The sequence below is a fragment of the Paroedura picta genome, chromosome 2 (genome assembly GCF_049243985.1).
Source record: "Paroedura picta isolate Pp20150507F chromosome 2, Ppicta_v3.0, whole genome shotgun sequence".
Classification (NCBI taxonomy): domain Eukaryota; kingdom Metazoa; phylum Chordata; class Lepidosauria; order Squamata; family Gekkonidae; genus Paroedura; species Paroedura picta.
Genome location: NC_135370.1, coordinates 8,628,784 through 8,655,895, shown reverse-complemented (window position 1 = coordinate 8,655,895; position 27,112 = coordinate 8,628,784). Strand labels below are relative to the sequence as shown.

Sequence of the window (27,112 nt, the reverse complement as noted above, 5' to 3'; positions counted from 1 at the left end):
GGGTACAACAGGCTTTGCCCCTGGCATTCTCATAACCACCAGAGGGTGATCAGGTTAGTCTAGCAAAGACAAGCTCACTGTTATTCCAGGAGGCTCCCTAGTAGGGTAGCCAGCTCCAGACTGGGAAATATCTGGAAATTTGGGGGCTAAATCCAAAGAGGCCAAGGTTTGGGGAGGGGATTCCGTTAGGTGCAATCTCATAGAGTCCCCCTTCCATAGCAGCCATGTCCTCCAGGAAAAAACTCTTCTCTGTTGCCTGGAGATCAGCTGTAATCCCAGGAGTGCTCCAGCTACTACCTGGAGGTTGGCAAACCTACTCCTTAACAGAAGGACTGTTCTGTTAAACTTAGCTTCCCCCCAGAGGTAGTCAAACTGCGGCCCTCCATAATGCCCTAGAGCAGGGGTAGTCAAACTGCAAATGCTGGCAGGGGCTCATGGGAATTGTAGTCCGTAGACATCTGGAGGGCCGCAGTTTGACTACCCCTAAACATCCCACCTCAGATGTAAATTAAAAATGGAGCAAATGCGATAGAACGTCTGTTTGGGTCGGCCCGGCGCAGTTGATAGAGGACTAAATGAATGGAGTCGCATTCCACCTTTCTACAGCTTGCCATCAATATAGAATCATAGAGTTGGAAGGGGCCATACAGGCCATCTAGTCCAACCCCCTGCTCAACGCAGGATCAGCCCTAAGCATCCTACTTTGGTCTTATTAAGAAGTGTTACATTTCACAGAGCTTGGCCACAACCCCAGGGGCAAAACCATCGGCCCCGGGCTGACCAGTTCACGTTTCCCCTGCAGGTAAATTATTTTCTATCAAAGCAAATGAGGCAGGGAGTCTTTCGGAGTTGAACCAAAGATGCAACGACGAATTTCTGTTGCCATGTTTAATTTTCACACTTCCTGAGCAATAACATTTTCTCCTGATTTCCCCCCCTCCCTTTCTGGAATCTGAGGATGGGTGACAGGCGACAGACCCAGCCAGCCCAGCTCCCTGCCTTTCCAAAGGGTTAACACACAGTTAGGAGATTCTAGTGTGACTGTGTAAAGGAGTGCTGAATAGGAGCACTCAGAGACAGTGGACCTTTCTGCCAGGGAGCCCCCCGCTGTGTACGTCAGGAAAGATTCTGGTTGATGAGGGATGCCAGCCTCCAGGTGGGACCTAGGGATCCCCTGGAATTAAACCATCTTCAAGTATTTAAAAGGCTGCCATACAGAGGATGGAGTAGAGTTGTTCTCTCTTGCCCCAGAGGGACGGACCAGAACCAATGGGATGAAATTGATGCAAAAGAAATTCCATCTAAACATCCGGAAGAGGTTCCTGACAATTAGAGCGGTTTCTCAGTGAAACAGGCTTCCTCGGGAGGTGATGGGTTCTCCATCTTTGGAGATTTTTTTTAAACAGAGGCTGGAGAGCCATCTGACGGAGAGGCTGATTCTGTGAAGGTTCAAGGGGGAGGCAGGTTACAGTGGATGAGGAATAGGGTTGTGAGTGTCCTGCATAGTGCAGGGGGTAGACTAGATCAGGGGTAGTCAACCTGCGGTCCTCCAGATGTCCATGGACTGGCAGGGGCTCATGGGAATTGTAGTCCATGGACATCTGGAGGACCACAGGTTGACTACCCCTGGACTAGATGACCCATGAGTTCCCTTCCAACTTTTATTATTCTATGATTCTATGAAACCTCATCTCCAGACTTCAGAGAAAATGGATGCTTCGGGAGGTGGGGATGGACACTGTAGCATTGCCCCCCCTTGTCCTCCCCAGGCTCCAGCCCCAGATCTCCAGGTGTTTCCCAACCAGGATCTGGCAACCCTACCCCTGCATCCCCTGTCCCCAGGGGGGGACATGGAAACCCAAAGGCAGACACAAGCTAACAGAGCACAAGCCAGGTGCACTTAGGATTTGCTCCGCCTCCCCCACCCCTTGGACTCTGCTGTGGGTGTACTGCAAGGAGAGGCGGCTCTCTTTTGGTTGCTTCCACGTAGACCTGTGGGTCTTGTCTTGACCATCAGCTGCAGCAGTAATTTCCCCACCGGAGTGTCCACATGACATCCGTCTCTTTGGCTCTGCTTTCCGGGGTCCCTGCCCTCACCTGGGCAGCCCAGGCAAGCCCTGATCCCATCAGACTGCAGAAGCTAAGCAAGCTAGTATTTGGATGGGAAACCTCCAAGGAATTGGCTGGTAGTTCCTCCAAGAAACACTAGGGGGTGTCATGACACAGTGCTCATGTGTCCTGATGACCCCTAATGTTCCTTGGAGGAACTACCACCCAAATCCTTGGAGGTCTCCCATCCAAATACTAGCCGGGGTCTGCCCTGCTTAGCTTCTGCAATTTGATGGCTGCCGGACCATCCTTGAACCTCCTGCCTTCATGCCACACGCCATGCAACAAATCAATCTAGGTTCTTTGCAACATCTCTGAAGCCTGCTTGGGTGTGCTCTCTCCTGAAGAGCCTCAGTCCCAGGAGTCTGCAGGCGACGTGGACAGAAAGGCCCAGATCTGCACGCCTCATACCACGCTGGGGCCGTCGTGCTGTCCGTGTGCCACAAGGGAGCTTTCCAAAAGCCTCGTGGTCCCTATGCCGTGAAGGTCGCTTACAGCACTGGTCCCCAACCTTTTTATCACCAGGGACCACTCAACGCCTTTTACTGAGGCCCGGTGGGGGGGGGGGTAGTTTACTCCTCTACTCTCAACCACTGCCCTAACGCTCTCTGATCGCTATGGTAATGTTTAAACATCCCTTCAAAATAAGATACAGACACGCCACAACAATGAACATAAGGAACATTTTATTTACATGAAAATTTTAACTCATGACAATGACAGATCAATGGGAACCCTGAGCTTGTTTCTCTACAACGAGATAGTCCCATCTGGGAGTGATGGGAGACAATGACACCCGAAGTGTGTTGTAAGGGGCTGGGGGGGATGAAGTAAAGGGCCGTGGAGGGGGAGAGGTGTCCTTTGCGGTGCACCTCCAATTAGTCGACAGACCACATGTGGTCCGCAGCCCACAGGTTGGGGATCGCTAGCTTACAGCTATGAGAAACCTCTTTAAAAGGCAGCAAAAAGCCCTCCGGTGGCCTGCAGAGAGAATCGCAGCTGTAAGGAGCCAACCAAGGAAAGGACGTGGAATCCTGCACAGGGACGCCCTGCTCCAAATGCTTCTGCAGCCACGATGACAATGGCTGTGCCACAGAGGACTGGGGACATGTGGACGCAATCTCTGTCCACCCTTACTTGTCTTCTTGATGAAGAGGGCAGCCCCTGACAAGATGCCCAAAATCGCCTGGTTTCTCAGCATAGTTGGCGTTCCACTGAAGCAAGACAGTCCTCACTGCTTATAACCTATTCCACATCTGAATTCCTCCCCGAATTACCTGGTTTTGCCTCGAGAAAATTGCAGATTTCTTACAGTGCAGTGCAGGCACAGTTCGCTTGCTTGCCGGGCCCTGGATTAAATTGCAGCACATAAAAGGAATCAGATGCGATCACACCATTTTTGCCAGCTTTTGTCCTGCAGTCTAATCAACGTGCTGGTGAGCATAAATAAATACTCAGCACCAGAAATACCCCTTGAGGTAGGTGGGGATAAGAGAACTCTGAGAGAACTGTTCTGTTAGAACAGCCCAAGGTCACCCAGCTGGCTGCAAAATGGAGGAGGAGTGGGGAATCAAACCCATTTCTCCAGACTGTAATCAGCCTCTATATAAACATTAATTTATTATAAGCAGATACAATTTTGACAAATGCATTTTTAAAAGATACTGAATGCCAGATACACTGCCTAAATCTGCTGCTCATAATCTCTGCTCCATGCTGGCTCAGGTAGGTTCTGAGAAGCCTTGGTTGATCGTGTGAGGTGTGCCCTGCCCCTTCTCCTGGACCTCTCTGGCAGCTTTCGATACCATCCGTCACGGAATCCTTCTGGAGAACTTTTCAAAGTTGGGACAGACAGCAGTGTTTGGGGGCCAATTGGCAGATGTTATTAAGCTTGAGCTGGCATTTCTATTAGATCCCAGGCAACATCTGGACAGGACTACCACAATTTGGTGTACCTGGGACTGCCCTTGAACCATGTCTAGAATTTACAATCCACTCAAAATGCAGCTGCCAGTGTGTTGAGTTGGTTGTAGGAATGATCTCACTTTCGTCTTGCTCCACCAGGCCTTCTTGGGGGTGGCACCAACCATTATGAATTCCTCCTCAAGGAGATTTGCCTGTCTCCCTTCTATCACTCTTGATCCACTGGTAAAAAGACACTTTATTTTCCTTGACATTCTCTTACTGGCTCATTGTTCTGGTTCGTTCTCTCTCATATACATGTTTTTAGTGCTTTTGACACCCTGACTTAGATGTCCCAGCCTAGCCTGATCTCATCTGATCTCAGAAGTAGGCTTTTGTGACGACAGCAAAAGATTAAAAAAAAAAATTGCCCATTCTTTGCCGTGGGGACCATAAGCTGTGGGAAGGCAAAATAAAGAGGTTTTAAGTTAAATAAATATAGTCTGCATCCCCTAGCGAATGCCAGCTTGTCTCGAATGGACTAAACTGTTTCAAACAAACTGCTCTCCTGGGTCCCTTAGACCTTCATCAAAGAGATCATGGACGGAATCAGAGACTCTTAACCCTCTGATGTATTCTTTAAAAAAAGCAATTCCAGGAAGAGGCTGAGGTACTCCTGAGCCATCTCTGGCAGCCAAAAGGACAGGGTAGAGATGGGGGGACAGGCTGTGAGGGGTGGGCCAGCTGAAAGGCACCCCCATCTTTGAGAAGACCCATTTGCTCCTCTTCCAGAATTCTCCCCCCCCCCCCCAAACTGGCTGCACACTTTCCAAGTTGGACGGTACTCCAGCGAAGTATCCTACACCTTTCCACCATGAAGTATGAACTTTTTGAGCATCACCTGCTACTGCATACCTGCACACAGACAAACACACATACCTCAGTGACTTGGAAGGGCTTTGTACCGAGTTAAGTGGCAGACCACAAGTCAACTTGTGGGAGGGGCCCCCACGGCCACGATGCTTCGAGCAGCCCCCGTCCGCCCCCCGCCCCCAGCTCTCTGTGCCCCTTGACACCTGTGAAGCAGGAAGGAAGAAAGGGTAGTCTAAGAGGAGGGGGGGAGCTGCACTCATGTCAATTTCTTTCCAGTTCAAAGTCTGACAGCCTGTCAACAGGCGGATTCAGTTTTGTTTTCTTAACTTGGAAGGGATACGCCAATTTTTAAGGCTTGCCGATGGACGGAAACAGGTAACGCCGCTAAATATGGTCTGACCCAGACCAGCCGATCTCTCCCAAGCAGGGCTGCCTGATTGAATTTAAACACGTCCAGGTTGTGTGTTCACTCATTCAACCGCCTCAGTTCCTCGCTTGACGTGAAGCACTGCACACATGCTCACGTTTATTCCGCACTCCGTCTGCCTGTCTCTCCAAAGGCACCTCCCGAGGCCTCTTCTCTCACCACAGATTCACACCAACAGTTAAAATACTAAGGGACTCTCTGGCTTGGGCAGAGTCTGCACTGACTTTCTTTATTCCATTGTCAATCCTCTTGAATTCAGATCGCTTTGAACTCGGGTCTTCCTCCCCCCCCCTCCCCATTGAAACAGGAAAGTCTTCTGCACGTGGTTAGGGTAGTTCAGAAGATGGGGGAGCCAAGCCTCTTTCTTTTCTTGAAGGGGGGGCGGGGAGAGGAGCCAGGCAGGGAACCTCTTTCTTTTCTTGGGGGGGGGGAGGGGGAGAGGATCGAAAAAGGCAGAGGAGGGACGAAAAATCCAGGACCGACAGAGGTTGAGAGAAATTAGGGGCTTCACCTTTAAGGCAAGTGTGTCACATGACCAGGTGTAGCCTATCAGAGGTTCTCTACCACGGAGCTTTCTTTCCCAAATGGATATTGAAGATTAAAAGCAGTCTGAGATAAAGCACAATAAAGGTAGGGTCACTCTGGATCAATCCTTCTTGCTGCAGAAGGAAATTTTAAATCGCCCAAAATCCAAACGGAAATTGCATTCTGTGTAGAGGGCAGGGACTGAATCGATCTGGGGTTGGAATAAAAGCTCCGTGCAGTTTACACCTTGGAATGCACCAAAATTCACAAGAGGGAAGTGATCTGGCATTAAAATGTTACAATAGGGCAAAACTGCAACGTTCATGCCAATTCCTTTCTGTGTACCGATGGGTTGCTTGGCCCTCACCAACGGATACATTTAGCCCTGGGAGAACTCCCAGGCAGAAATCGGTGACCCTATCAGCATCTGCAACTGGGCACGTTAAAAAAGAAGAATATATGCATGTATGCAAATCTGAGGAAGTAGACGCCATACATTTCTCCTGTAGCTTAGTGTAAAACTTTTGATTAACATCAAATACATCCAGCAGGATCGTCACTAAAGCTTGAAAATAAGCTATTTCGAATGCACATACCTTAGACCCAACATGGAACTGTTAATATAATCACCTATCTCTCTCTCTCACACACACACACACCAATTTACATGCATGGAAACACTATTGGGACTATTGGGAAACAGCAGGGAAAGTGTTAAAGAAAAATCTGACACAAAATGAAGTGATCTCTCTATTGACCGTCTGCACAAAGCCAACCAGCCCAACTTGAATGTCTTTTCTTGTTGTTGTTGTCCAGGCTCCCTTAGGAACAGTGCACGTTACGCTTCCTCCTAAATAAAACGAATGATCTATTTTGAAATTGGCTTTGAGTCATTTGAAAAGATATGTGGGAGACATAACTTTGATTCCTGACCCCGATATATTTTATTGGCCTCCATAAGACAGCTGTGAATAGATGGATACTTATTACGGCACACTATGACCTTGCCAAAGTCAGCCGGAACAAAGAACAGACGTTCCCCACTGAAAGAGTTACCACCGTGCTGCGGCTGGTTGCAGCTCTCGCACCAGGAAGAGCGATTGCTCAGAGGCCGCTCTGCTACGGTTGTTTTAGCATTATGGTAGTCAGGGTGCATAGTGCTAGCGCACCCCCTCCCCAAATCACAGAACACCCCTGTTCTTAAACAACCATGTTGTCAGCCAATGTTTCAGTTTGGCTTCTGAACATTGAATGAGGGTTCCCTAATGTGGTGCTCATGTACACCGTGACACCCACCTACAACTTTTCTGTTGTCCACAGTGCTGGAACCAGTAAGGAAAACAGGGGATTATAAATGGTTGGCAATTGAAATATTATAAGTAAACACCGAATGAATTAGTGCAAGCTCAATAAACAGCTTAATAAGGGAACCTCCTAACAGGAGTGTGGCAGTTTCCAACAGAATAACAAACAAGTCCTGGTGAATTACTCTTGTTTCGGTATACTTCATCAGTGTGCAATGTTACAATTAATGGAAGAAGTGAGATACAATGGCAAATGCTCTGTGTTCTCTCTGCCTCGAGGAACGTGCAGTAGGAGGTTCCCAAATTAAACTGTTTACTGAGCCTGCATGGATTCATGTGGTGTTTACTTGCTACATTCCGTGTACTCCATCTGTTGGCTGATTTCAATATTATTAAACATTCAGGTGGGTGGCTATGTTGGTCTGGAGCAACAGAACAAAGCCGGAGTGCAGAGGCACCTTGATTACATGTTAAGCAAAACTGAAACATGAAAGCCTGAATCAAAACTTCAAACTCTTGAAAGAGCGTAACAAGAGCAAGGACCTGAAATGGAAGGTTTCTGGGTGATTTTCATCAGAAATTAATTGATGCAAAGGGGGATGGGTTTGTGGGCCAAGAGTGAATATTGAAAGAGGAGACCAAGCCAAGATCCAAAGCCACATGCTCAGAGGAAGCATACATCAAGATGTGGTCCATGGAGATAGGCACTAATTCCTACATCAAGATCAGCAATTAATGGCAGATTCAGGTGGTCCCCACATAAACAGTCATGGAACAACCGATCCTATTCCCTTATCTTAGGATGAAGGTCCTCTGGCCAAACAGGGTCAGATTTCGAATCCACTGATCTAAAATGATCCAGGATGGTCTCGGAAATGTGCTCAGCAGTCCGCCAACTATTAGACTTCCCAGATATCAGGAAAATACAACGATATAGGCTAGATATCAGGAAAAAATATTCACAGAGTAGATCAGGAGTGGAATAGGCTGCCTAAGGAGGTGGTGAGCTCCCCCTCACTGGCAGTCTTCAAGCAAAGGTTGGATACACACTTTTCTTGGATGCTTTAGGATGCTTTGGGCTGATCCTGCGTTGCAGGGGGTTGGACTAGATAGCCTGTGTGGCCCCTTCCAACTCTATGATTCTATCTTGGAAGCTAAGGATGGTCATCCTTGGTTAGCCCTTGGGTGGTGGTGGAGAGACCACCGAGGAAGTCCAGGGCTGCAGCACACAGAGGCAGGCAATGATAAACCACCTCAGCACATCTCTTTGCCTTGACAACCTCATGAAGGATCACTGTAAGTCAGTGGAGACTTGACGGCACTTCACACACACACCATACTAGCTACCAATATCAACATCTGGACAGGCAGCCAAATAGGTGGGAAATGGGGACCGTCCAGGATTACAGCTCATCTCCATGCAACGTGCATTTGCTGGCAGGGGCTCATGGGAATTGTAGTCCATGGACATCTAGAGGACCACAGGTTGACTACCTCTGCCCTATGGCATTAGACCCCACTGAAGTCCCTTCCTTCCGAAACCCCACCCACCACAGGCTCCACCCCCAAAACCTCCACGTCTGCTCTGACTCAGAGCTGGCAACCCTAGAGCTGAACGAACCCCGCTCTTCAGCTCCAAGTAAGGTTATCTGTGTGTTTTAAGCAAGAGTGTGGAACAATTTGATCAGGTCATACAGCTTCAAGGAATTATGCTTTAAAAATAGCTGAATCATGTATTTAATACCGTCATACATAAGCTCAAATTGCCGCAGGCTTACCTATGCAAACAACTAATAAGTTTTGAGTCTACAGACTGATCAGATGCGCACTGCTGGTTTTCACAAGCTACACACAGGCACATGGCGTATAGACTCTGGCAAAATCTACCGGGGATGGAAGGTACAGGTGCCACAGAAGAAGAGTTGGTTCTTTTATGCTGCTTTTCTCTACCCAAAGGAGTCTCAAAGCGGCTTCCAGTCACCTTCCCTTTCCTCTCCCCACAACTGTGAGGTGTGTGGGGCTGAGAGAACCCTAATATTCCTGCTCAGTCAGAACAGCTTTATCAGTGCTGTGGTGAACCCAAGGTCACCCAGCTGGCTGCATGTGGAGGAGCGGGAAATCAAACCCGGCTTGCCAGATTGGAAGCCTGTGCTCCTAACCACTACAGCCAGCTGGCTCTCTGACTAAGAGGGCCACTGACTAACATCTCTGCTACGGAAAGGCCACAGCATTGACTCCCTGGGTCTTCTATTGTTGTTCTGCAGTTACTTCTGAGCTCATTTCTCCCCAGGCCATGCAGGCTCCCCATCCGAAGCACAGCCGCTTGGAATGAAAACAAAACACGGCAAGAGCACAGAAACCACACCTCCCTCCTATTTGAGGAACGACAGGCACAGACGCGCGCATCACTGGACTGTTCGACACTCTCGGTGTTATCTGATGCTCAACTAACCCCACCGCATAGTATTGGTCATAATCCAGCACAGATTTAGATGCAGTTGCAGTTCAGTCACAGGGCACATGCTTTGCATGCTGGCGTTCCCAGGTTCGTTCCTCGCCAACCCCTCACACGGCTGCCGCTCACAGACAGTCTTCCAGCTGAACTCCAAAGAGATTTTAGCTACTCAGAGGTGGGTGGCCTTGCAACCGGACTTGGTCTAAAGCAGGGGTAGTCAAACTGCGGCCCTCCAAACTGCCAGCATTTGCTGGCAGGGGCTCATGGGAATTGTAGTCCATGGACATCTGGAGGGCCGCAGTTTGACTACCCCTGGTCTAAAGCATCCACCACACATGCACAAGCGGCAGGGGTGGCAGGTGACAGTGGATGAGCGATAGGGTGGTGAGTGTCCTGCATAGTGCAGGGGGTTGGACTAGATGACCCATGAGACCCCTTCCAACTCTATGATTCTAAGTAAACCCACTGAAGCGGATGGACTGAGCCTTTTGCTTTGTGCAGGATCCTCGCAAACTGCATTTGAGCTCACCTTGGACGGTGCCGAATTCCCAACTTCCATGGCATCAGACAGGCAAACGATTGCACGAGCAGGTGCCATTAAGGGCAGAGCACAACCCACAAGCAGGTTCTTTTTTCAGCCGGAGAAGCCATCCAGCAGCATTTCTGCACAGAGGCAACAGCAACCTGCCTGGATGGCATTTGGCCGAGGATTGCTCACAGGCCCGTTGCCTGCACATAGCCCTCCCAACCCAACGCACACAATAAATACACCCCCCCCCCTGTTTGGCAAAGCGTACGCAGAGGGATGGTGAGCCTGCTCAAGGACTGGACCAGCAGGTAATTATAGGCACTATTACCTGTTGCATAACTCAAATCTTAATTATGAAAACAGGCTTCCCACGTGTTGTGGCCCTCAAACATTTCAGAATCCAATCAAGCCCTCATAAGGTCAACATTATCAATGCAGGAAGTGTTTGCATTTTAGCTGAGAGACGGGTCTCTTTCCAAGGGAGTCAAGCGTCCCCTAAGGACAAGAGGAACTGGGCTCACATCGGGGATGGGGGGGGGGCCCTCAGTTTTCACCAAGAAGGTAAGTGGAGATCAAACTCGCCTTGTTCCCAGGGGTGACCTTCAGCTGGGAAGTGATCTCCAGTGAGAGGTTCATTCCAAGAAGAAGAGGCCCTCGGAACAAGTGACCTTCCCATGACTTCATCCAAGACCAAGACACATTTTAAGATCACCCTGTTTTCAAGCCGTTTTGGATCTGTGCAGTCGGCAGCATCCAGGATGACACAGTAGTTGCCATACTGGACTAGAGACTAGAGACTCCGGTTCAAATCCCTGCTCTGCCATGGAAGATTGCGGGGTGTCCCTGGACCAGTCACACAATGTCACTCTAGCCTACCTCACAGGGTCACTGTGAGGCTAAAATGGAGAAGAGATCTGACATCAGCCACTCTGGCTGCCCACTGGGGAGGAAAGCTGGGTAGAAGCACGTTGGTCCTCAACCAGGGCCAGAACATTCTCTGTTGTGGCCCCCACCTGGTGGAACGAGCTCCCTGAAGAGATCAGGGCCCTGTCTGAACTCCCACAGTTCCACAGGGCCTGTAAAAGGGAGCTCCTCCACCTGAGACCGGCCACAGGTCCCCTTCAGACATCCCCTCCATGGCCTGAACCAGTCTGACTTCTCTAGGGGCCTTAGTTAACTTACCATTCCTGTTATACTGTTGTTGTTTAAGATCACTGAAATTGTGTTATTTAGAACCACTGTTAGATTATTGTTGTTGTATTTGACAATGTTATATGTTAGTTCGTTCCATGTGTTCTCCCCCCCCCCCCCCGTTATGTTTTAGGTAAATTGCCCTGAGCCATATGGAAGGGAGGTATAAAAATCTAATAAAATAAAATAAATAAAATATTTCAGCACAGAAGCTGGGAGGAGGGCCAGCAATGAAGCAACACCTCCTGATTATTAGGGGCACCCAGATGACAAGGCCCTTGTACAACTATCCAACTCAGGGGCCCCCAGCTTGGTGCCCATGAGGACCACAGACCACATTGACACATTTTTAGAAAGCAGGCGGGGCTTTGGCCCAGCAAGGTTTCTGATTGGCTGTACAGATTTCTAAGAAAGTCCTTGGCGGCAGCTACCACCACAGCACAAAGATCTCTGAGACCGTTTACGCACTGGAGGTTTCATGTTGGGCTGCAGGCTGGAGTTTTAGTTGTGGCAGGTTGCCCCACCTCTTCCTGCACCCACAGAGGGGAGCTTTTGTCCCAGTGTCCCTCATCCGTCCCTAATTTGTCCTTCTGAATGGGAACTGGGGCAGTGAAGTTCCCAGTGCGTAAATGGTCTGAGTGGATGAAGAGGAGCTCACATACCTCCTGCAGTAGTCATTCAGTGGCCAACCTCGCCACCACGTTGTGTCGGAATACCAAAGGTGATGTATAGGCCCAGACCGGCTGGGAGGCCCTGCTCGAGAACATGCCAGAGCCCAGAGACAGAATCCCAGCAGGGACAGGCATCAAGTCCTGAGGCCAATTCCCTTCCTACGAAGGGGAAGAACCAGGAGCATTATGAACGCCTCTCCTTTGTTCCATCAAACGGACTATTAACTCCATTATCGCTACAATCTGAACTCGTTCCAAATTTGCAGATGGGTGCTGGGGATCTGGGCATGCGCAGACCGCCGGCAACAGCCCAGGGAGCCTACTTGTCGTGGGTGGGAAATAGCAGGTATCAGATCGCAGTTTGCTAAACAAAATTAGCTGCATGCCAGCCGGCTTCTGTATCAATTTCTCAAGCTCACGGAGCGCTAATTCAGGAAACAGTCATTTATGGAATGTGCGGGAAGAATAATAAAATGCATCTTTCACGAAGTTAAGCAGTCGCATATGTTATTTTGTCATTCTGTGCAGCTGTGGGGATTTACTCAAAATTCTCTTTCCCGCGACCCCACTCGGTTAATAACCACTAAAGAACGGCATCTACCAACCAATAATGTGCGCCCCCGAGAACAGCAACTACATTCTGAGAACATGAAATGCCTCACAAAGGACAATGGCTTGCTAAAACCGGGGAAACATCAGTTACTCTACAGACGCTCGCAGACGTCTCCGTGCCGAAATCTCTACCTCAAGATAAAAAGAACCTTTATTTTGTCCTCTAAGTAAGAGACATGAAATCTTTCGGGATGCCACAAATCCTCTCTCTTTCCTTCAGCGCTTACATTTGGATTGACTTTCCCGTCCAAAGTCACGATCAGAAATATCAACTTTTACATTTGGTTTGGGAGATCAAAAATGGTAAGCTGCCCTTGGAAAAGACAGCCAAGAGAAGAGCAAATTCAAGCTGAAGGGGGGAGGGAGGGAGGGAAAGACTGAAATAAAGGAATTGGGGAACAAGCCGTCACTCTACTCCGTTATTTAGAAATGTTTTGAAAAGATTAAACAAATCAGAGTACATGAGAATGTCAGGCTTTCGCACGGTAGATGCCGGCTGAAAGTTCCACGATAAAGAGACTTCTCAAAATGAAAGGCAAACTGGGGGGGGGGGGGGGTGTATGTGGAAACCACGCATGTGGATCACAAGAGGACGAGTTGTGCAAATGAGCCATGCTTTGCTTATAGAACCAACACCAGACCTGCGGAGATGGCCATACAATGACATCTGCACACGCCCAAGAGGACTGCGTGTTCCAAACTATTTTTCGTTACATACTGTAGAAATATATAGTAACGAGCATCTTTAGGACCAACAAGATGCAGCTGAGGTTGGATTAAAGCGTTTGCTGGCAGCGTTTGCTGGCAGGGGCTCATGGAACTTGTAGTCCATGGACATCTGGAGGGCCACAGTTTGACTACCCCTGGATTAAAGCAATTAGGGAGACCTGTGAATAGCAGCAAATTAAGAGAAGTGTGGACAAACAGATGTGAAAAATACGTTTGAGTCCAGGGGCCCCTTTAAGACCAACAAAGTTTACTCCTGGGTGTAAGTGAGAACTGAGTGACCCCAGGCCCCATACATGCTCTACCTATAGGGGAGGCTTGAAGAAACCTGCTTTAATGCATCCGACGGAATACGCCTGCACACAAAAGCTTATCCCCAGAATAAAACTCGGCGGGTCTTAAAGGTGCCCCTGCAGGATCCAGAGTCTGTTCTACTGCTCCAGTCCAGCTGGGCAACCCACCTGAATCTGTCTTCTTCAGATATATATATATATTCGGCTAATTTAAACCACTGAGATAACAGTTGTTGTTTGGGTTTTGTTTTTTAAGGAGCATGCAGAACTCCAGAAGCTTCCTGAAAGTCACCAGGTATTGTTAATTAACACTGTGAGAGGCAGGGGCGGGAGGGAGATGGGACACCAAAATCTGATCAGTCCTGGACCTGCTTGCTTCCCGCCGGCACACACTCCACATTCAAATGTATCACCTCAGAGCAAAGCAAAGGAGCTCTCAGAAGTGATTACACATTGCAGAGAAACCAGGTAATCGTCTTCAGACGCACCACGTGTACAGGGTTCGGAGTCAACCGTGTTATTGCAAAACAAATCTCCACAACCCACGTAATTTTCTGCTAAGGACCATTTGCCTTCTTGTTGGAAAGCGGCATGCTGAAAAAAGACCAATTATTCCTGACAAGTGGAACCAGAGAGCTCCTCAGCTGCGTGGGCCCCTGGAAACAGAAGAGAGGAGGACACCCACACAAGGAGCCACAGTCACAAGCCGATCGATCGCACCCACAACAACAAGCACCATTAATCATGAGACCCATCCCTGGAGCCACCGCCGACGCTGCCTCCCTTTTGGGACTCACTTCCGGCCGTGGGGAGAAACCCGAGCTGCTCCAAAAAGCGCCATGGGACAAAGCCAGGCTGGACTCATTGTCCGGAGGAGCCGAAGGAACTGGCGTTCCGGTGTTGCTGTTCGCAAAAGATCCGGCAGAGGCCTTCCCCTCTTCGTCACAAGTTTTGACATGCAGCATACATGAAAATGAGAGGGCTTTGAACAAACAAGCGTCAAAAGACATCCCAAATATAATCTGTCATGAAATAACAGCTACGGCAGGAGGAAGCGTAACTCCTTGTCATCGTGTCTGTTCTCTGCCGTAGCTTCCGTTGCACAGCTTCCTTTGGTCCATGGCAGGGCGGCTTCCGAGAAGAGTAATCCCTTGGACTGTGGGCCCACAACCAGCTAGGGGGAGGGTGGGGGGCACAAAGCTAAGCTCGGCCTTCTACAGGATGCGGCGGGACTCTGCACTCCTCCTGGCCCTTTAAAGCAGTGGTCCCCAACCTGCGGGCCGCGGCCCGGTGCCGGGCCGCAAAGGCCATGGCACCGGGCCGCAGCTCCCTCTCCCCGCCCCGCCCCCGCAGTAAAAAACTTCCCAGGCCGCAAGCTTGCGGACCGGGAAGCTACTTACTGCGGGAGGCGGGGAGAGGGAATCAGGTCCGGGCCACGCCCGCTCGGCCCGATCCGCGGGCACGGCCCGCGGGCGCGGCTCGGGTGCGGCCCGATCCCCGGGCGCAGCGTGGGCGCGGCCTGTGGGCGCGGCGCGGCCCGTGGGCGCGGCCCGCGGGTGCGGCGTGGGCGCGGCCCGATCCGCGGGCGCGGCCCGCGGGGGCGCGGCCCTATGCTCTGCCGGTCCCCAGCCTCGGAAAGGTTGGGGACCACTGCTTTAAAGGACGTCTGGGCCCGTTCCCAACTGAGCTGCACAGCCAGGGAGGAGAAAGAGGGCTTGCAGGAAGGGGCTGGCAGAGTCTACCCTGCGTTTGTATGCAGGCATTGCGGCAGGAAAGAGGCAGGGGGCACACGGACGCTGGACGCTGCTCCTATGGCAGGGCATGTTCTCACACTCCCATTTGGAAGCAAGTGAGAAACAAGGCAGATTCATACAAGGCCCTCAGAAAAGCTCATAGATAGCAGGTGAAACAAATCTGCTCACTCAGTGTGCTCCCGCACATTCAACACTATGCTGGGGATTACCCAAGTCCAGTGCCAGCCACTGCAGATCCACTGACATCTGTCACCTAAGCCAGCCAACCTCCCTCCTCCTCCTCCTCCTCCTCCTCCTCCTCCTCCTCCTCCTCCTCCTCCTCTCGGGTGCGCCACAAAACCAGCATGCTGTGGTTAGAGAGGCTGCCTTCTAGCACGGACTCCACCAAGCCCCGGCTGGCCCTCCAGAGACAGGGGCAATTTTGCAAAGCAAATCAGGAGCCCAGGAAAGTGAGACAAATCAGAAGAGGCATACACGGCGTGCTGGGTTCTCTACAACAAATGGGAAAATGAAACAACCCCAAAGCATTCTGCAGTGTTCAAAGGGCCCACAAAATGTGAGGAGTGGCTATGTGAAGGAATTCTGAGGCCTGGATCCCTGATCAAAACACACCCAATTGTCAAGTCTGGCTTCCCGATAGTCTGAAGAAAGAGACACGGGTGCCAGAAGTCACCCTAGCCGGAGAGAATATAACTTCAGTGTGAGCACACAGAGCAAACCTCAGGATTCCCCCAGGTCATCAGGAATAGAATCATAAGGTTGGAAGGGACCTCCTGGGTCATCTAGTCCAACCCCCTACACTATGCAGGACACTCACTACCCTATCGCTCATCCACTGTCCCCTGCCACCCCCTTGAGCCTTCACAGAATCAGCCTCTCCGTCAGATGGCTAGCCAGCCTCTGCTTAAAAACTTCCAAAGAAGGAGAACCCACCACCTCCCGAGGAAGCCTGTTCCACTGAGAAACCGCTCTGTCAGGAACTTCTTCCGGATGTGGAGATGGAATTTCTTTTGCATTTGCATTTCATCCCATTTCTTTTGAATTAATTTCACCCTCCTTTGACTTTGAGTCCACATGTCAGACCACTGGAGACTCCCAGTCAAGAGAGACTGTCCTTCCAGGGCTGTCACTTGCGGAGGAGCTGAACCAGCTCTGCCTACTTAAAACGTTAATATATTTACCTAACAAAAAGGCCACAGAGAGAGCAGCAGACAAACCCCTTACAGTTGGCCCTATCAGCTGTTCAGTGTGCAGGGATATGAATGGCTCCACACAGCGGAATCCCAGGCAGATGGCCATGCTGGAGGGATTCCAGGCAGAAAAAGGCTTGGAAAAACACAGATCCCACACAATACGACCACCGGTTCCGTGGAACATCTTTTGGGGATGAGGCACTGACATAGATGCTTTTTTTAAAAAATACAGGTGTGTGAAGACCAGTCCCTGAGCCGAAAAACATCCACATGAGAGGAGGCCCAGCCACAAATTCCAAGCAGGATGTTACAAACCAAGCGAAGAACCTGAATTCCCCCTTCCCTGTAAACAGATTTTGAGGTATGATCCTCCTGTGGCTCACAGTGTCTCCCGGGCATGCATAAACACAAATTAGCACCTTGTTTGGGTCCCACAAGCTCTGTGGAAAGAGGCTCCGAGAGGGAGGGAGGGGGAAAGAGAGAAAAGCCACCTTGAACCTGCCCAGAGAACAGAGTCTCCCCCCCCCCTCAGGAGCCCTCTCCTTCCCTTGAGAGCCAGCTTGCCTTTACACGTCTCAGTTACCCACACAACCCTTTTGCCCTCTTAAATCCTTTATTTCCGGTTGCGTAAACCTCTCTGGTTCATCTCCATCGTGCGTCAAGGCCAGAAATCTAAGAAAACAGGGTCCCCGTTTACCTCACACATCAGTAGAGCCTCAGCTGAGCAGGTTTCCAGATCAGTGACATTTAGGGGACATACCGCTTATGTGCTGCCAGTCTTTCATTTCCAGCTTGTGTCCCTGTTTTTGATGGCGGGCAGCTGGCGGGGGGACACACCTGGCGAGTCTTCAGTCCAGAAGGCAGCTGCCTCAGAGCCTCGCCACCACAGGGAACGTACAGGGGAGACATAGTGAAGTTCGAGGGGGGGGACGACGACAATGACAGCAAGGATGGGGAAGTGAACACAGGATTTCCCTTCTTCTGCAAGCCCTCCCCACCCATCTTAGAGCATTACCCCATCCCCAGCCACCCATCTGATGAACATAATTCCTCCTCCTCCTCCATTCAACATAGAAGGTTGGCCGGCTGCTTATAGGGCTCTGTGGAGACCCCTGTATGCAGACCCCCCCCCCTGACCCATTTAGGCAGTCTCAGGGCCACCCGCAGAGTGCAAATATGGAAAGCAAACACAGGAATGAACGTTTCTCTATGACATGGTTCCCATCTTGATCCTTAACACGTACTCCCACGGGATGGCAGATAAACCTTGACACGACCGGGGAGGAGGGACATCCACCTGCAGGCCAACGTAAGGCAGGATCTATTTCTGTGCATGAAAAGGAGGACGCCCCCCCCCCCCCAATTCCCTTCTTGTAAAAGGCATTTATGCTCAGTGTCTCTGGAGCTCCTTTTTATAAACTGCTCCTTTCAGCCCCCACCCCTTCCAAATCTTTGATTTCAGCCTTTCCTGCTCCCATTTTCTTTCTGGGATGCCTCATCCGTTTTGTCACTTTGTGTGGGTAGCGTCACCCCGGCTAATTGGTCGTGCCAGATTCTGTTTGCATAAGGCAAGTCTAAGCACAGCTTGAGGGAGTCCCTGGGTGACAACAAACTTTTTACTGCCTAGTTAACTGACAGAACGTGGCCAGGTAGTGAACCTTCCCTTCTCAGAGGCCTGCTCCGCATGGCGCGCTTCTGGAACCATAAAAGCACAGACCAGTGTCCACAGAGAGGTTCAGCAAATGTTCCCCGGAGAAGTTTGCTCCTAGAAATTACACCATCCCTCTTTAGTACCTTCTCATCAAAGAGTTTATCTGCAGGGCAAAGAAAAGACAAACCCTTCAACCTGCACAACATAATCAGAGCCCAGTAGCACCTTTAAGACCAACAAAGATTTATTCAAGGCATGAGCTTTCGAGTGCAAGCACTCGAAAGCTCACGCCTTGAATGAATCTTTGTTGGTCTTAAAGGTGCTACTGGACTCTGATTTTGTTGTGCTAACTTCAGACCAACCCGGCAACCCACCTGAATCCTTCAACCTACAGAACAGTGTGCAAAACTTCAGGAGTTTGGTTTGCATCCTTTAGCAGGTCGCTACTTTGATGTTTGGGGGGAGGTCGGGTTGTGGGACACACCTCTTCTAGATGGCCTTTGCCACAGTCAAAGGTGGCCGAAAGTGCTAGACCAAGCGGGGAGTTGGGAAAGGTTCGCTCAGGGTGCTTCTATTTATAGATTCATTTTTAAATGATTTTTTCCCTCTGCTGTGAGACTCTTTCCATTTAGGGCACTGCAGCCTATCAAAGCTTTCAATTTAAAAATCACTATGGGGAGCCTCTTGTGGCGCAGAGTGGTAAGGCAGCAGACATGCAGTCTGAAGCTCTGCCCATGAGACTGGGAGTTCAATCCCAGCAGCCGGCTCAAGGTTGACTCAGCCTTCCATCCTTCTGAGGTCGGTAAAATGAGTACCCAGCTTGCTGGGGGGTAAACGGTAATGACTGGGGAAGGCACTGGCAAACCACCTGTATTGAGTCTGCCATGAAAACGCTGGAGGGCGTCACCCCAAGGGTCAGACATGACCCCGTGCTTGCACGGGGGATACCTTTACCTTTATGGGGAGGGAGAAAGAAGGCCCTGAAGCTGCCCCCCCTCCAATCACTCCCAGACTCACTCATCCCGGCCGCCTGCCCCCCTCCGGATCCTGACAGTTCACAAGGTATTGGCTGGACACTTTGGGGCTTTTCAGGTCAGCCTTATGCGATAGACACAATAAAGAACCATGCCTTGAAAAAGTCTTTTCCCCCCACAGTGGAATTATAGCCCAAGGGGGTGTGAAGGACCCTGAGCATTGTGGTCATCCCCTTCAAGTGTGACATTCATGCAGCCCTTGCATGCTTTTCAGAAGATGAGGGCGCACATGGGAAAACACGCACAAGTTATTTTGTAAGAACGGCACGACACGTCTGTTCTGGCTAACCGCCAGAATAATGGCCAAGATTCTACCCGACACAAATTCACACACAAAACAGGCCTCACCACTCTAGTGAATTCCTATCTGGATTAAGAGAATTCCAAGGAATTCCAACTCACTGGTCACAGGCTTGAGCAATATATACTCAGCAGGAAAAAGTGGTACCTTTCTTTTTTTACACTGATTCTCGTTCATTGTTGACCGAATTAAGGGCTCATAAATCAGAAAATGCCAATCTCTGCAGTTATTTGACAGAATAATCTAGCCAGCTGCCTAATTATGGAGCCCCGGAGTTAACCACAGATCCATACAATGTCAGCTGCGCCGGCGTGGGTCACCCACTGCAAGAACTGGAAGAACAAAAAACTGGAGCTGGTTCCCCACGTGCTGTCAGTCTGGCACTGCCAAAAGGAAAAAGGCAGCTCCTATTAGAGAAGCATTCGTTGTTTAATTGTGTTCTGCACATCTCCGAGCCGCAGCAGCAGCTGGATCGACAAAGCCACCGCATTCTAATCAGCCACGCAGAATATCCAAACGTTGCTATCCCCAAAGAAATTGTCCCCATCCGAAAACCGAAAGGCAGACAGGAGCACAGTTATTTAAACCTTCTGGCGCTCGGAGGGGGAGCACCCTGTTCTCTGGGCCCTCCCCGCGAACGGTGGACGCTCAGCCAGCTGTTTGGAAAACAGCCCCCATCTTTGAGCCAAGAGGTTGAAAGGCCTTCGGTCTGTCTGTCCGTCTCCCTGACCTCTCTCCTGCCACCCAAAAGTGAGACACCCGTGACTCACCAGTTGCTCTGTTCCCTTTGCCGCTTCTACGGATTTGTAATCTGAGCTCTAAATTATCTCCTCCCTTTGCTACACCAAACTATATATAGTGCACTCAACCCAGGACAGTCTCCAAAGGACTGTGCCAAAATCCCGCCGGGCTGAACGGAGCTGAAGCACAGCTGCCACGCGATCCCAGAGCGGAATCAAAGGGTTTGCACTGGAGTAGCCCTGCCCAGGATCCTGTTGGTAGCTTTCTTTGGATGGTGCTGCCCATCAGCTGCTGGGTGACCTCCTCGTCACCAGATCAAACACGTCAGGTGCTGTGAAATCCAGAAAACATGCAAGCCTCTTCCCTGCTCCAAACACAGTCCTGGCCAGTGACTGAAAGAACAAGCCCTTTGCCTAGTCCATGTTTTTCTTTTGATGGACTGGCTTTCACCGCTGTGCTGGGGTTCCAGAAAGACAAAGCTTGAAGACAAACGTCCACTCATCCCCTCAGTACACCAAACGAACAGAAACAGCCTGGGCTTCTGCCGGTAAAGCAGCACTCATCCGGCCTTGGTGATGCGATTCAAATGAGTAGCCCTGTTGGTCTGAAGGAACACGATAAAATCAGAGTCCAGCAGCACCTTTAAGACCAACAAAGATTTATTCAAGGCGAGAGCCTTGAATAAATCCTTGTTGGTCTTGAAGGTGCTACTTGAGGGTGTGTGAACACAAAAGCCACCGGGAGTCCACCCTGGGCTGCCCGAGGGACACCAACCAGAATTACAAACGTTTTTGGGGGAGAGGCAGGTCCAGCTCTTGATAAGGAAGCTCCGTCTAATGGAGAAAAGGCCTTCGGTAGGAATCAGGGGGCCCAAACTGCATATCCGCTGGAGGAGGCTGCATGTTGTCGAAGGGGAAAGCAGCCAAACATTTTAACTACAATCATTTTGACGGAGCCGCTGGATACTGCAAGGAGTTCACAGTTAATTTGGCTTTAATTATTTAGCAAGGCTCCAGCGCTGTGTGTGTGTTTTTTTTAAGATCACCCCTAGTGGAGAGATGGTTTGGGAAGCTCGGGTGAAAAGCACCCTGCCTGCCTGCCAGCGGTTATTCAAGGAAAGGGGGGAGGGACGTTCCTGCCTCTTCGGAGCAAGGGCAAAATCACTGCCCCTCCTTCCGAATTACCTGCGGGGAGGCCAGGGTGCTCCTACAGGCTCACCATCTGACTGGGACCGGTTACTAGGAAGAAGCCCTTCGTCTTCGGAGTAACAGGGACAACCAATAATGAGGAAGAGGCAGGTGAGGCGGGGGAACATCATTCCGTTCATTTCCAGAGGGCTCCCAAGCTCCCCAGAAGTGATGCGCAGCCAGGCCCTTCACGTGGACGGGTTCCGTCAGCCAAACTAACTAAATTCCAAACGGCCTAACTTATTCCTGTAGCACGGCGCTGAAGCGGCACGGCCCACGGCGAGAGGAGAAGCGAACAGATTTCACACTCTGTTTTCTTTCCCTTGCTGGGCTGCGAGGGCAGAACGGCCGCACCGCTCCTGGGTCCGCTCTCATTCAAAACCAGCCAGAGGGCCAGCCTTCTAATGCTCTAAATTTCGGCCTAATTAGATGGTCACTCTCTCTTGCACCGTCCCAGCTGTAGCAAAGCGGCCATTCATTTCCACGGGGCTCGGCCCAGGCCAGTTTCCCAGGGGGACTGTGTCCAGGCACACCTGACCAAGAGTTATTAGCTCTTCCATCATCCAAGCTTGAGCAGGGCAGGCCTGAACCTAGGCCTGCCTGCTGACCTCGGAGAAGACCGGCAGAAGAGGAGACGGCTCACGTACCCTGATGGGCCTTTATGCCGACGCCTTCTGAACAGCTGGCAAAACCCCCAAACAAACTGAACCCCCTAACCGCCGCAGTGCACGGCCTTCCCCTCCAGTCCCTTCTAAAGCCACCCCAGATAAGCCGCTGGCCGGATTCCTTAAGTGAGGCTTCCCTGCATCTACGCAGGCTGCCCGTTCTGCCGGCCTGCCAGAGAGCGTTGCAGCCTTTAGATCCATGCCACGCAGACTGCAAACAGCGGAAGGGAAAACAATTGGCCTCAACCAACCCTCTCGAACAGGCACCGGAGACCCGGCACGCACAGGGTGTCCAGAAGGCGGCCCAGAGATGTGCATTCCAGAAGGCTAGCAGAGGTACACAGAAGACATGCCCCACCACCACCACCACAACCACCACCAAACACTCTCCGGAACGTGCAAGGCTGTGGCACGAGTTGACTCTGAGCAAAGGAGGCTGTGGATGGCAGCCCCAGAGGCTGAACTCTGCCCAGGAGACACGGCCTGTGAAATAATCAATCAACAATGGCCCAGTGAGTGTTGACCACTGCAGCAGCTCCCCCTTAAATGGCTACCAAGCCGCCGGCAACCCCCTGGGATGCACCCGCCCTCCCCAAAGGCCTCGGGAGTCTCGGTCTCAAAAAGCCACTGACCCTGGACCGATGCGATTTCGTTTCCTCCCAGGAATAAATCCGGCGCTGCAGAATAGCTTTGCGATTGTCCAGTCAACCCGCCAGCCGTGTCAGCCTCATCAGAGCTGGGCAAACAGAGAGCCGCTTTGGCGGCAATTCCCCATCCCTATCTGGCCTCGGATTTCAGACAATCCAGCCCCGTGAGATTAACGCTGGGAGCCGGCAGGCAGTTAAGCATCCGTGGAGCCCAGAGAGCCGGTCCCGGATCATGCTCTTTGGACACGGGCATCTTATCAGCGGCTGGCACGGCCAGAGCCCAACTCCCCGCCTGTTTACTCAGAAGCAGGTGCCGGAGAATCCGGAGAGAGCTATTCCAACAGAGCAGAGCAGCTAGCTTAACGGCTTAACGGAGCTGTGGATCACGGAAACTCCGGCAGATCCAGGGAAACAACCAGCAGAAAGAGATTAGGCTAAAATAAGAAGAATACCTACTCCAGACAGGAAAGGGAGAGAAGGCAACCTTGCAAGCAGGGAACAAAAAGGGGGGGGGGGGAACCAAAGGGAATAAGAAAATGCTATTTCAACTAAGGCTCCCCGAAGAAAGCCTTGTGCAAAAACGGGAATTGTAAACATTCTGGGATTGCGGCTGGAAAAGCAAATACAGGAGCAAATTCAAGAGCCGCCACATTTCCAAAACAGAAGGGAGAAAGGCGGTAGAGAGTTGGCAAGCCTGAAAGAGGCCGTCTAACACGGCGATTGCGAGTGTTTTTATTCCGGTCGCAGCACGCTGGGCGCTCGGAGCCCCCGAAAGCCACCGGGACGCCGCTGCCTCCGGGACTCGCCAAGCCAAACTTTTCCCCGTCCTCCCGAGACGGATCGCAGGCAGCTCGCAGCCCCGTCGACCAAGCTGAAAGGTCGGCCCGCGCCCGGGAGGGATGCCGGGGGTCGCCGCCGAACACAACATCCCGCTTCTTCCCGACGGGCCGGGCAGCGAGAAAGCCGTCGGCCGCCTCCGGAGCGGCCCTTGGGGATGAGCCAGGCCGGCCCCGCCAAGGCGACCCGCCCCGACGGCCCCAGGGAGGCCGAGCCGACGGGGGGAGCGCTACGCCTGGCCGGGATCGGGGCCGCCGCCCCGGCAGGATGGCTCCGAAGCGCGGAACGGTCCGGCCCAGCGACCAGGGGGGAGGACGACGGCCCGCGGGGAGAGAGAGAGACAGACACACACCCCCTCCGCGGGGCTCCAGCTCGGGGCTCTCCCCTGCTCTCCCGTCCCGTCCCGTCCCGTCCGCCTCGCCCGGCCAGCCGCGCACACTTGGCGGCGCTCCGCAGCTCGGGGGGGGGGGGGGGACACCCGACGAACTCTCCGCCGCGGCCGCCGGGCGCCGACGGCAGAGCCCACGCAGAGCCCCCTGGCGCGCAGCCGCCTCTCTCTCTCTCCCTCCTTCCCTCCGTCCGTCCCTCCGACGGGGCCGCCGAGGGCCACAGGTGCCGCGCCCGCCCGCCCGCCGGCCGCCCAGCCTTGCCGAGCTCAAGGGCCGCACCTGACTGCGCCGCGCCGCTCCGGACGGTCCCGCCGGCGGCGCTGAGGACGCCCAGCCACACGAGCAGCCTGCCGGCCCGCTGCATCTTCGCGCCGCCGCCGCCGCCGCCGCTCACATCGTCCCGCAACTCCGGCGCCAACTTGCCGCTCCGGCTCCGGCTCCGGCTCCGGCAGGCAGGCAGGCAGGCAGGCAGCCCTGGGCGCGCCACTGGCCGGCTGCACTCCCGGGGCTCCGAGCGGCGCCGCTCCGGATTGGCGCCCCCGCCCCGCCCCGCCCGCTGGGGGAGGGACCGCCCCCGCCCCGCCCCAGGCCCCGCCCCCGCCCCGCCCCCTCCCGGGAAACACCTGTCACGGACGCCGCTCGCCCGGGGGCGCAACAGGGTGGCCGCCCGCCGCGCCCGACCCCGACCGGGAGGGGCTCCGGCCAGGACCTTGCGGCCCGAGGCTCCCGCCCCGCCGGCCAGCCGACCGCTCTGCGACGGAGGCCGCCTCCCCCCCCCCCCCCCCCGCCCTGGGCCCGCCGCACTCTGGCCTCGCCGAAGGGTGCCGTTGCCAGCTTACCGCTGCGGCCGGGAGACTCCCCAAACGGCCGACTCCCCGCGGATTACTTTCCCTGGAGGAAAGGGTAGCGGCACTCAAAGGAACGATATCTCCCCCCCCCGGAATCTCTTCCCCCCCCCCCGCCCAGAGCTGGCAACTCCTTTGGGTGTTGCAGTGCCCAAAAGGAGCACGGGCCACCCCCCCCCCATTCCCCCCTTGGGCAGGCTTTTGGGGCAGGAGCATCTGAAGCCAATCCGGGGAGGGGGCAGGTCTCCGCCGGCAGACGAAGTGCTGGAGGGGGGGGGGGCAGTTGCAGAGACTGGAGCTTGCCACCCACTCCGTTGACTGCACTCCGCAGGGCATCGTGCTCTAAGCATGGCCCACCTCGCAGAGTTGTTGTGAGCATGCCGGGGGGGGGGGAGGAGACAACCAGACACAGAGCCCCCTCAGAGCAAAGAGCCCTGTCAGGAGAATGGGCAGGGCCTGCAAGTCCCCTCTTTCCCAGAGCAGGGAGGGGAGAGCCAGAGGACGAAAAAGGGGGTGGACTCAGCTGCTCTCCCACCCGCCAGTCCGCCAGCCCCAATCCGGCCTTTCCCAGAGGGCCAAATCTTCAGCGGAGCAGAGTGAGCGGCTCAAGATGGACGTCCTTCCTGCTGACCCCCCCCCCCATGGCTACTCATTTCATTCCCATATTTCTTGAGGCAGCTTGCAAGACACCATTCAAATGGAATAATAACGTTCCAGGTAAGCCACCCTGTTACAAGCCAGGGCAAATAAAAGGCCCAGGTCACCTCTCCCCCTGCAGAGGCGGCCACATTCTGTGTATGTCAATCAAGAATGGGCACGGCCAGATTTTAACCCCCAGGGAAGTTTGCCAGGTGACCCTGGGGGAGTCACTGGACTGTGGAGAGAGGGGGAGGAGGTGTCTGTGGATAGGCAAAAGTGAGAGGCTCTGTGTGGGCATCCCTTCTGGTCTCTGTCTGCAGAAGGACGCCTCTGTGTGGCGGGAAGAACTGGCATTCCACCAATGGACATTCATCCCACAAAAAACTGGGGGATTGGGCTTGGTTCCTCCCTCCCCTTCCACATGCTCAGTCCCACCTCCCTCACAGGGTGTCTGTTGTGAGGCGAGGAAGGAAAGGCGAATGTAAGCCGCTTTGAGACTCCTTCGGGCCGTGAAAAGCAGGATACCAAAAATAGCGCTTCTTTGAATCACAGCATTGGAAAGGGCCATAGAGGCCATCTAGCCCAACCCCCCTGCTCACTCCCGGATCAGCCTCAAGCATCCAGGACGAGATCAGCCTAAAGCATCCACCCTTATATAAGGTCACAACAGGTCTCTCTCTCTCTCTCTCTCTCTCTCTCTCTGCATCCTTCACTGCCATCTCACAGGCTTTTGTAATTGTCCTAGGAGTAGTCAACCTGTGGTCCTCCAGATGTTCATGGACTACAATTCCCAGGAGCCCCTGCCAGTGTTTTCTGGCAGGGGCTCTTGGGAATTGTAGTCCATGAACATCTGGAGGCCCATACTGGTCTTGACACTTTGCCATGAGTTTTCCTGCAAGCGCACTCTAGTCGTCTCACTTCCCACTTCGTTCTGCGAAGCTCCCCGGTATATTATGGGGGGCAAGTTCAGTCAGGGGCTAAGAGGGCAGGGGAGTAACTTTGTCAATGGCAGTGGAGCCAATGGGCTGGTTATGCCAGTCATCCGCCAGATCATCCAGCGAACCTCTGAGAGGCATTGCGTCCCACAGAGCGCTCAGGAATCCAGTTGGATCCATAAGTCTCCACAGGTCAAACTACACAGGGTGGGGTCGGAGTGCGGAGCTAGTGATCGGACCATCTTCTGCTTACTACTCATCCCCCTTCCCTGACAGGAGGGAGAATTTAGGGACCTTCAAGGTTGAGCTACAAAAAAATAAATACATTTAATCCAAATATCTGTTCCACTCAATATTTCTGGTAAGGGCTTGGAGGAGTAGCGTGTCTCATAGCTCAAGTGCCACTCAGTGCTTAACACCCACCTTCCGTCCCCCATCCCTGCCCACCCCTTCCTCCTTCCACTTCCCTCCGAGGCTCGGAGGCTGCAGATCCCTGCTGCATGAGAGCTGCCCCTGCCAGTGAGTTCCCTAACAGCTGCCTGGAGCCTTTCCAGATCCTGGGGGGGAGTGGGAGGCTGCCTGCAGAGTTCTTCCACCGCCCCACCCCACAATCTAGCACCCATTGTATTCCTGAATGCAACACGCTTGGCCCCTAGTATTTATTATAATTACATGCA

The 27,112-nt window shown here is 52.7% G+C and overlaps 1 protein-coding gene across 4 annotated transcripts in view; it reads right to left on the bottom strand.

Moving 5' to 3' along the window:
* ERBB4 (erb-b2 receptor tyrosine kinase 4) overlaps window positions 1–24,509 on the bottom strand; it is a 918,733-nt gene extending 894,224 nt beyond the window's left edge. For all 4 annotated transcript variants that reach the window (XM_077319331.1, XM_077319333.1, XM_077319330.1 and 1 more), the window contains exon 1: window positions 24,296–24,509. In XM_077319331.1, coding sequence (XP_077175446.1) covers window positions 24,296–24,380 — 85 coding nt within the window. In that variant the 5' untranslated portion in view covers window positions 24,381–24,509. The remainder of the gene's footprint in view (window positions 1–24,295) is intronic.
* Between the last annotated feature and the right edge of the window lie 2,603 nt (window positions 24,510–27,112).